Below are 10,997 nucleotides of genomic sequence, written 5' to 3'. Positions count from 1 at the left end.
ATTTATTATTACTTTTTCCAGTTTCCAGTTATTTGAGGGACTGTTGTGGATTTTCTTTAATGGACGGAGATGAACAGATGACCATAGGTCCAAAACTGTCAAAGTTCTGGTGTTGGTCTTTTTGTAACCATAAATCAATGGTGAAATGAATTCATGATGATGATCAGGTTGTCTGACTTGTGTTTGAGTGATTCCATTGAATTGAATTAGTCTTTTCAGAATAGTCTTTCTAAAGCGTTTGTTTTTGATGGTTGGAGAGAGAAAGTCGTCCGTTTGTCGACCCAGAGGTGATGCAGGTATAAGAGATGATGAGATTCTGTTTATCTGAGCTCTGTCCAGCTGCTGGTGATAACCAGGGCCTGTGTTCCCTGAATAAAGGTGTGTTTACCTGCGCTCTCCTGCAGGACGAAGCCTCCTCGCTCTTTGTGTGTTTCTTTGTTTCTTCCTGCTTCAGCTGCTCGTTAGCTCGCCGTCAGCTTCCAGACAGCCGTGTGTCTGCCTGGCTGCTTAGAGAGAGACTTCCAGCTTCACTGCATGTCTGTGTTGTTAGTGACAGTCAAGAGCTCCATCAGCCTCCCTCGTCCTCTCCATGTCCTGTGTTCGTCTCCAGTCTCTGTCTCACCGATTCATCTCCTCGCCATCGCCCTCCTCGTTTAGCGCATCGCTGACTCGCTTCTTTGCTCTTTGTTTTTCTCCCTGCCCCATTTTTCACACTGTCAGATGCTCACCAGGCTCCAGATGCCTGCGTTGGTTTCTTTTATTTGTTTTCTGTTTGATCATACCAGGAAAACTCCCTTAAGGAAGTTTGACAACTTTACGAGCAGTCCGTCCTCAGCTGACGCGTCCAGTCCCGTCAGCTGGTGCAGAAAGAGACGCTTTCAGGAGTTTGACCTGAAACAGAAAGAATCAAACTCACATTTTTCAGTGAGCTAAACGCTAAAAGCACAGATGCAAAATAGATCACAGAATTTAAACAAAAGCGTTTCAGCAGCTCATGCAGCTGTTGAACCACGACAGCGATCCACAGATGTCCAAACTATGTGGTTGATTTACATTCACTTTATTGTATGCTGATCATTTACTTCTGTTTCCTCGTCCACGTGGTTCGTTTTTCATCCTCCACTGATGTCATGTTGTGAGGTTTAAAATTCGGTTCCCATTATTTAAATGTACATGTAAATGTTGAATTTATATATAATCAATTCGCAACTTCTTATTTTAAAAATGACTTATTGCACAGAGATGAATGTTCAGTCCTCACATATCCAAGGAACTCAGGTTTTATTCTATTTATGAAATGTAACATGCCGACGCTTTTGGAGGCCGAGCAGACTCAAAGACAACAAATTAAATCTGATTAAAACTATTTCTAATGTTTTATTGTTGTTTCAGAAGGTCCTATAGATTATTAATAATATTATTATGAGTCTATTGGTGCATTTTCTGCTGCACCTGCAACAAATCAAACTGTTAAAGAAAGAACTGACAAGTTCATTTGCAAAAACAGATAACTCTTCATTTTTTGTTGTTTGCTTGAGATGCTATCAGTCAGACTGAAGCTGAGTGGATCTGCAGAAACGATGAAAACAGAGATGACTGAAGTCTGACTGATGCTGTCTCAGGCAGACGATGGAAACGTGGCTTTGTGAAGACGGAGTTCTCTGTTTCTGCAACTCTTCAAATCTGTAAAATAAAAAGTGAATTTCTGTATAAAAAAACAAACAAAAAAACATTTCGGTTGTTTTAAATAAGGTCTAACAGTAATGTTATCGTCACACATTGTACAAGAATGAATTAGTGTTTGTAGAAGAACAGACTGTAGGTGATTTACAGTCTTTTCCTGTTTTTGTTTTACAGTCAACACATAAATAAAGACGTCGTTCTGCAGTTTTACTGGATTTTATCTGCACGTTTACCTGAACAGGGAAAATCTTTAAAACTTTTTTTAAACCATTTTTTTGTAGTTCTAAATATGCACAAGTCAAACAGTACCAATGCCTCTATTGTTCTGTTTTGAATACTATTAGTTTGATTTTACAGTCAAACGCTGTAAAAGAATGAACCACATTTATCAAAATACAGATTTAAGTTTTTTTACGGAGAGATACAGAAATTCATTCCTGCCAACAGCCATCACCGTGAAAAACAAATCTGACTGAATGATTATTGTTGTATAAAATATATGTTGTACAGATTTTTTTTTTTTAAAGTGAGCTTTTACAATATTGAATTTCCCTTCTGGGATAAATAAAGTATTTTTCAGTATATTATTGCTATTTTTGTGGCGGGTCGTGCTCGGTGGGCAGATCCACACCAAGGGGGAGACAGAAGGAAAGGTTTTGGTAAAACGGTTTTATTGTACATGAGGGGGAAAAGGGGTGAACCCGGTGATGGGATCCGGTGCAGGGATGAAGACTGTGGAGGGGGAGGAGAGGAGTCTTCGTACCGGGGTCCGAGGAGGAGGGTCCCAGGGGTGGTGAACGAGGAGCCGGTGCCCGTGAGTGCTGAGGTCCGTGGGGGTTTTTCCCGGTGCGGAGAGGGAACCGTGAAGGAGGAAACCAGGGAGGTGCTCAGGGGTCCGGTGCTCGTAGGAGGTGCTCTGGATGAAGGTGCCCGTGGTCGTGAGGTCCTGTGGTCGTGAGGTCCCGTGGGTGAGAAACGCTGGAGTGCCTGGAGGGATGCTGAGTGCTGGAGCTGAGGAGGAACACTGGAAGCAGGCAAAAACACATTAACCCGAGACTAGAGAATATCAAAATGCTAGAGATGCTCAGCTAGAAGCAGCAGCTAGCGGCCTGAAGATACCAGGAGGAAAGTATCACAGTCATCTGGCGTCGATCTTCTGTGAGCCGCCAGTATTTAAGCAGAGTGAGGCTGATGAGCCACAGCTGGCAGCCTGACAGTGTCCCTCCTGACCGGCTCATCAGCCTGCAGCAAACAGACACACACAGACACACAGAGACACACACCACCACCACACAGACACAGAGACAGAACCAAACAGACACACACCACCACCACACAGACACACACACACCACACAGACACACACCACCACACGCACACACACCACCACCACACGCACACACACCACCACCACACAGACACACAACCACACAGAGACACAGAGACAGAACCACACAGACACACACCACCAAACAGAGACACACCACCACCACACAGACACACAACCAAACAGACACACACCACCACCACACAGAGACACAACAGTCCCACAAACACAACACATCGTTCACAGCCCTCACAATTTTTCCATAATTCTACAAGAAATTATCTGTTAAATAACAAAATGTGGAAAATAACAGTAAAATTGTTCACAAAAAGCTAGAAGCACATTTATAGTATACTGTGGAAAAAAGTCTGAATCTGATTAGTTTTGCAAATGATAAATAAGCAGGCAGGTTTTACTCAGAGAGCAAAATGCAAAGAAGCCGCTTATTGCAAGGTTTGCTGTGAAACTGTCGTAAAGGATCAATCGGATATTTTGACATTTTCAGAACTGTGCGTTCCCAACAATGGACTGATGCTGCTGTCAGTGGCTCCAGTGAATAAAAGGCTTCTGCAACCAGCTAATTAAGCACAAAGCCCGAACTCTGAGGGAAACGTGATCCTGGTTCTGACTGACGGCGACTAAATGGACCAAGCAGCAGCTCAAATCTGTATTTCAGAGTTTTGCAGGGTCATGAACCCAACTAGTCCCCAACTGGAGTTTTGATTTTGCAGGGTGGCAACAGCTTCTAAAATCATACATTAGTATTTTTAATTATTAGCCAATTAATCCTCATTCATCGGCCAAGATAGATTCAATTAGATTAGATAGAACTTTACTGATCAGGAGGCACTTCTTCATGAATGTTCTTGAGCTTTCATTGGAAGAAAACCTGCATCCCAGCCGAGGTCCCACACGAGACAACTCAGGCACATTTTATTGCCTTTGGACCAGACGAGCTTGTAGTTTTTCTATGCTAAGCTAACCGGCTGCTAGCTGTAGCTTTGTATTTCTAGAACAGAGCAACATTCATCTGAAGCTTTCTGCATCTGAAAATGTCAAACTGTTGCTGAAAGTTTTCTGCACTTGTCCTGTGCAGTAAAATATTAAAATGAGAATTAAAAGCCTTAAAAACATTCCTTCATCAGACGCACCATGATGGGACAGATGAGTGTCTGTCAACACGAGGAACCATCAGCTGTAAAGAATCCACAGTGATGCTGTTGTACGGCACAGTTTGGGAGTTAAACCAGCTTCTGGAACATTTCAGTGGTTCGTTGAGCCAAGAGAAGAGAGAAACGTGTGCATTTGAATTATTCTGGCTGAACTGGGATGTTGGGATGAGACACAGCATGGGGATGGATTACAATCACGTCCTTCTGAATACGTTCTGTGTGGTTTAATGTTCTGTGACTGTCTCCCGGTGCTGCTGCTCTGCTGTCCCTCTTGTATCCTGCTCTTACCCTCCCTGCCTCTCCGGCTCGTCTCCGGGGCTTTAGCTGATTAGAGTGGCCCTGCTCGCTCTGATTAATTGGATGAGTCTCGTCTCGGTGCCAGTCTCCTCCTCTCTCCTCTGCTCACCTTTCATCTAAAACAAACGCGAGGCTTTCCCGTGGTGGCGGTGCGTGGGTGGAGAGGTTGCATGCTGCACCTACAGACCACAGCACACACAAGCTGCTGTACAGGTGACAAAATGTGTCAGATGACTTTCATTTACAACAAAAAGCCTCAAAACAAATAGAGTAATTTAGTGTTTTTCCTTCGACTGTCTGAGCTCTGCTGAGATTTATTCGTCCCAGGAGCTGCTTTGCATTGATTCTGCGTCTCGTTTGTCTTTTGGCTGCACCCTGCTAAAACCTGACTCCAGGAGAACTTGGAAGCGTCGCTCTCTGCTCACCCCGTTGCCCTCCACGACGCTCTGATTCGTCCTTCAGGCTTTGATGACAACAACAGCATCCCTTCATTCCTCTCCTCCCTGATTTCTCTCCGTCGTGGCCGTTCTGCCGTCTTTAAGTGAATTGAGCTTCAGAAAGCTCGTCCCTGGAAGGTCGTCTGCAGCCGCGGCTCTTTTTTATGTTTCCTGCTCTTTTGCTTCTTGTTTTTACGTTCAGTCTGCTGTGCCTGCAGCACACACAGACTCCAAATGACACAACGGCCAAGTGAGCGTTCGGCTGCGTTCTGTTGTTCCGTCTCTGGAGACGCGGCGCCGACCGGAGAGCCCTGAGGCCCGCCAAGGCCTCCTCACAAAAGCAATCGCACAAGCCGACTGCTGTGTTGTTTCCCTCCTTCCATTAGTTTTTACCAACCAGCCTGAGAGCCAGAGAAGCTGAGGAGTTGTTTTGAACCAGGGATGATGGACGATGAGGAGGAACAAGCGGCCCAATGACGCCACGAGGCCTCAGTCAGTGAAACGGCTGCATGATGAAGGGCTTGTATGGAGGCGCTACAGTAGACTGCTTGTTGCTGAGCAGCTGCTTTGTTCTGACTGCGTCCTGCCGGTTCTGGTGCTCGGGGCTTGTTTGCTCCATTTATGCACGTTCGTCTCTTTTAGATCCCATAAAGCAGAGATCATGCAGGAAGACTTCACTTTGAATAACTGTCTTGTTTCTGTATCGTTTGCTTTGTTGAGGCCATATTTTTTCTTGTAGTTTTGTTTCTTGAATACTAATATTTGAAGGTTCATTGCTTCAGTTAGCCGCCGACTGGACTCACTTTGACAGTAAACTAACTCTGAATGAGGAGGACTAATGTCGCCCAACTCGTCGACTACTGATGAGTTGTGAGTCTTTTTGCTAAGTTTTAACAGCTTCTACCACTCTCTGTTTCTCCTTTCATGTGACTTGTGTTGGTTTATTGTGTTACCATAAAATTCCTTATTAATTAAAATCCCAATCAAGTTCTGTTGTTGTCATCGGCTGGATATGAATCAGCTGATGTGCCACATCAACTTTATCAGGGGACAACATGTCACTGTTGTGTTTTTAGCTTGTCCTGCTGCTCCCAAGTGGACAAAATAATCAAGTGATGCAGTCAAAACGGATCAAAATAATGATTTTTCCCGTCAATAATCATTTCTAGTCGTCCATTAGTTCTTTTCTTCCGCAGCACTCAGCCTTCAGTCGGCTGCTTTCTGGAGTTAAATACAGCCGAGACGCTGATGGTCCTTCTCCTCCGGGCTCTAGTGTTCTGAAGTGACCCATTAATCATGTGCTGAGTGATTGAGTCGGGTTCTGCTAAGACACAGAGAAAGTCCCGGCCCGAGAGCGACTCGGTCTGCCAGCGACAGCGTTGCATAATGAGGGCTAATGGGTCGGGGAGCCTGACATACCTGTCCGGTCCGCTCGCATTAGGATGGACGGAGAGCTGCAGGGCTGCCGCCTTCTGAACTCTGTGTGTGTGTGTGTGTGTGTGTGTGTGTGTGTGTGTGTGTGAGTGTGTGTGTGTGTGTGTGTGTGTGTGTGGATGTCTAAAGCGATGTCATCACACTGCCAGTTTGCTCTACCATATAAGATGAAACTGTATTAATCCCAAAGGAAAGTCTTGTGCAAGATATTTCTCAGAAAAAACAAAGTGACACAAGGTAGGAAATGCCTAGAAAGTAGAAAAGCAATAAGCTGTGAGCACGAAACAATACTGAAATAAAATAAGAAGGTAAAACAAGGCGGTAGGAAGTAATGCTGGCTGGATACCTCAACTCAACTCAACTCAAACTTTATTTATAGAGCACATTTAAAACAACCGGGGTTGACCAAAGTGCTGTACAGAATGAAAGCAGCATGGAACCGATACCGAGGTAACGAGTAACATCACACATGATCACAGGATGAAATATTGCAGCTGAATGAAATGAGAATGAAATGCTGTACATGATACAGAAACTCAAACTGATGAGAAGTATTATTGCAAATGTTCTGATTGTTTACATCTAAGAGGTTTCAGCTGTCTTTGCTGCAGAAAGTGCAGGAGGTTGATGTCCACTAGCAGACCAGACCCCCTGTGGTCTCAGTCTACGTGAAGCTGCTCTCATGTGATCATGTGGCCGTCCTTACTGACAGAGTGCTGTCCTGCCCGTCTCTTGCAGGCTGTGAGCCCTGTGCAGGGTGATGATGAGCAGTCAGGGCGGCAGCAGCAGCAGCAGCAGCAGGGCAGGTGGGCAGCATGCGGACACGCCTCCCCCTCGCCACGCCCCCGGACCCAAGCTGCAGGTGCAGCGCTCGCTGTCCCGCGACACCATCACCATTCACTTCTCTGCTCTGGGGAAGGAGGAGGACGATGAGGAGGAGGAGCTCTACGGGGTGCCCGTTGGATCTGCTGCAGCTACGTTGGTCCTGGACGGTGCGGGGGGGCTTCAAGGTGCAGCGGCTGATGACCAGAGCGTGGCCACGGGCCTGGAGGCCAGAGAGGAGCTGCTGTTTGAGGCCGTCGGTGTGGAGGTCTCCTCTGGAGCCGCTGTGCTCCCCGTTTCATCCACCACCTTGTCGGCGCAGCCCTCGGACCCTCACCCACACACACCCTCACCTGCCATGACTATTGTCTCCACCTCCACCCCCTCCCACCTGAGCTCCACCCCTCCTGCCAGCTCCTCCTGGCCCTCTGACAGACCCTCGGCCACTCCGCCATCTACAAGCTCCAGCTCCTCTTCCCCTTGCAAGTCTGCAGCGCTGTCGTCCTCCAAGCCTTTCCTCAGCCTGGTCAGGTCTTTGTCCAACGAGGTTGAGTCTCGAGAAGCTGCTCCTGCGCTCTCCACCGTCGCACCAGCGCACGCACGCCACCGACACTTAATGAAATCTTTTGTTAAGTCTCTGTCCACGGACACCTCCAAGGCCGAACATCAGGAAGGGCCTCTCCATCCGTATCTTCAGCAGCAGCAGCAAGTTCAACCGTCCCATCGGCCTCCACCTCGCAACATGCAGCTCTTCAAACAGTTCTCCCAACCCCGTTTGTCCTCCAGTCCGGTCATCGTCACTCAGGCAGGTGGAGACTCCAAAACTGCACCTTCCTCCCCCATCATGTCGCCAGACGGTAGGTCCTTCTTCAAAGTCCAAGAGGTGGAGGCCAAGATTGAAGATACCAAGCGGCGGCTGTCGGAGGTGATGTCGGATCCCTTGCAGCTGTTTAGTAAGATCATGGGGGAGGAGTCTGGTGTGGGAGCTGCTGTAAGTGTGACTCATCGCACCAAATCGCTGTCCTCCAGCGCATCGGAGCTCAGCGCGGTGACGGCGGTGAACGGACACGCAGAAGGCAGCAACAAGTACAGCATCAAGGAAGAGGGGGCAGAAGGGGAAGAAGAAGAGGAAGAAACCCCAACAGGAAAAGGCCCCGACTCCGTTTTCTTCTCTTTCCCGTCCCTGGCACCAGCGCCGGCCCTCACCCAGGCCTCCTCCGCCCTCCTCCACAAGTCTCCCTCCCTCACCCTGGGCCGATGCTCCATGTCGGCCCTGGTGGCTCGGCAGGAGGACGAGGATTTCTGTGAGCTGTACAGCGAAGACTTTGAGATATGTACTGACACGGAGACACCAGACGGGGATCGCTCCGGGTCCCGGCAGCCCCATACTGGTAGCACTGGTTTGTGCAGCGAGCTGGACACGGAGGAGGAGGAGAAAGCAGAGGTGGAGGTCCAGACTGTGCCTGTGACTGGCCTCATCTGCTTGACTCAGTTGGTGTACTGGTACCTGGTCCTTCCGGTGCCGCCCGCCGTGTGCGCGGTGGTGCATGGGGTCGTGGCGGGGTTCATGTTGGCCCTGCTGGTGCTTTGGCTGTCTTCACCTCGACGCTCCTCATCGGGGACCAGAGCAGAACCCTGGAATGTGGCCCAGCTGGATATCAAGGAACCAGGAATATTCAAGGTGAGAGACAGCACAGAATGATCTGCCTTTGTGATGTTTTCTCTGTTGGCTCTTGTCCTCAGTGGCTCCAGGAGTACCATTAAGATCTTTCTGCACGTTTAAGCTACATGCAGGTTTCTTAAGCCCCTTCTGGTAATCTGACGGCATCTGAGTGGGTCCGCTTCATGTGTAAATGTGCACACTGGTCACTTTTCCAGCAGTCGGACTCGCTAACGTTTCCGTGTCCTACCAACATGGCACAAGTTCCTACTGCATACACTATAGACACACTTTGCATCCAAAACCTCATCTGTTCCAAGCAGAAACGTCCAAAACTTGACTGTGATGACGGTCGGATTAGTGAGACTCACCAAAAACAAATCTAATCCAGGTTTTCACAAAGTCTTTCCTCGGAGTAGCTTCCTGCATCTGAAGCTAAAGAGTTGTTCACATTTACACACATGGCACTTCAGAAGAAACTTCATTAGTTACACATGATTAGGAATGCTCCCCAACATGGAGTCACACTGTGAGCTTTTCTTCACATCAGAAAGGTGAGCTGTCACACCGTCTATCAGCCACACTCACATTATGTGCCACACAGCAGCTTTACATTCAGTCTCGTCTTTGTTGTTATTATGCATTATGTCACTTGATGAACTGTCCGAGCTCACCTGTAGGACAAATATCACCTGAAGCTCTCCATCTCTGTAGCAGGTTTGTCTGAAGGAACACGAACATAAAAGCGACTCGGTCTCAGGACCAGAATGCTGTCACTGCTGAAGCTGCAGGGTTTCGCTCACAGGAAAGACTTTCAGTAAAGATAACATCACACATGAAGATAATAGCATCAGTGTAATATATGATGACTGAATAGAAAAAGCATCCTCACAGAGGATGTGAAACTGTGCACTGAATGAAAAATGTCTCTTTTTTTGTTGATTTAAGCTGAGCTGCAGTAGGACGGCTTGTTGTCCCTCCAGAGCTTCTACAGTCTGTCATTTGAACATCTTCTCACACGAGCCAAGCACCGAAATTTCCCCTGTTGTTTCAATTGAATTGGTTTTGCTGACCGAGTGTCCTCTGGGACTGATAAGGTGGGAGTTTGGATGAGATCTGCTCTCCATGCAGCCTCGTGGGGAACCGTGAGGTTATACTGCACCTTTTCTCCAGTCATGGCTCCAGTTTAGCTTTTAATAAGAGCGCTGCCACGTCTACTCCTTGTTCTCCGGTATTCAGCGCCGTAGAAACGAGCAGAGAAACGTTCAGGGTTATGTGAGCCGTAGTGGTTCCCAAGCTGTTGCACCGGAGAAGCTTCTGGCTGGAGGGCTCAGCTGTTCCAAAAGACGAGCTCTGAGGTAGAACGTGATCCTCACAAAAGAAGCTCACGATCACATGGAAGCAGCAGTTTCATGTCTTCATTCTCTTCATCTTCTTTGAGAACCAACAGATGAAGTTTTGTTGTATAAACTCTGCACCCAGAGAGAGAACTGTGTTTTTAAATTAACATAATGATTCCAGATAATACAGAAAGAGGCCATTGTGATGTTAACTTAGCATTGGCTGAATATAACGAGCATTTGGCACCTTCACGGCCTGAAGGATAAAAGCATGTCCAGCTAGAGCGGCCTTTGTTGCATCTAATAGAAATAAACATTTGCAGTAATTCAAAAGCTATGTCATCATAGAGTGATCATAAGTTTAACTTTCAAGTATAAAATATTTTTATTAATATTTTTAGTGTTTTTTTTTTTTAATATTTGATTGCTTTTATTGTTACAGGCCTCAGAAGATCACTATCAGTGTATTCACTGAAGCAAAAAGAGGTTCAGTTTACGACCGTCTACCTCCCAGAAATTCACTTTTGACCTGAATCAATTTGAAGAACACGTTCTGTCCTCAGATATCATACATTCAGTCGTGAGCAAAAGTTTCCATCCGCTTGTAAAGACCTGGTAGATCCTGGAAGTCTTGAGTTTCCGGTGAGTCCTATGAACGACCCAAAATGCATGATTGTCTGTGACAAGGACTCGAGTTACAGGAATCACTGGACACTCTAGACTGACGTGATGTACAGTCGTCCTCAGGTGTGTTCCAGGTGGCCTCCCATTAAAGAAGGAAAGAACTGCTTCAGTCACTGAAATAAGTTGAAACTGACAAAAGTA

The 10,997-nt window shown here is 47.0% G+C and overlaps 1 protein-coding gene across 1 annotated transcript in view; it reads left to right on the top strand.

Moving 5' to 3' along the window:
- Positions 1–10,997, top strand: part of tex2 (testis expressed 2) — a 34,225-nt gene that overhangs the window by 8,146 nt on the left and 15,082 nt on the right. The window contains exon 3 of the mRNA XM_008287542.1: positions 7,089–8,853. Coding sequence (XP_008285764.1) covers positions 7,111–8,853 — 1,743 coding nt within the window. The 5' untranslated portion in view covers positions 7,089–7,110. The remainder of the gene's footprint in view (positions 1–7,088; positions 8,854–10,997) is intronic.

This window comes from Stegastes partitus, unplaced genomic scaffold (genome assembly GCF_000690725.1).
Source record: "Stegastes partitus isolate 25-593 unplaced genomic scaffold, Stegastes_partitus-1.0.2 Scaffold506, whole genome shotgun sequence".
Classification (NCBI taxonomy): Eukaryota; Metazoa; Chordata; class Actinopteri; family Pomacentridae; genus Stegastes; species Stegastes partitus.
The sequence above is the reverse complement of the archived record's forward strand: the minus strand, read 5'-3'. Positions and strand labels throughout refer to the sequence as shown.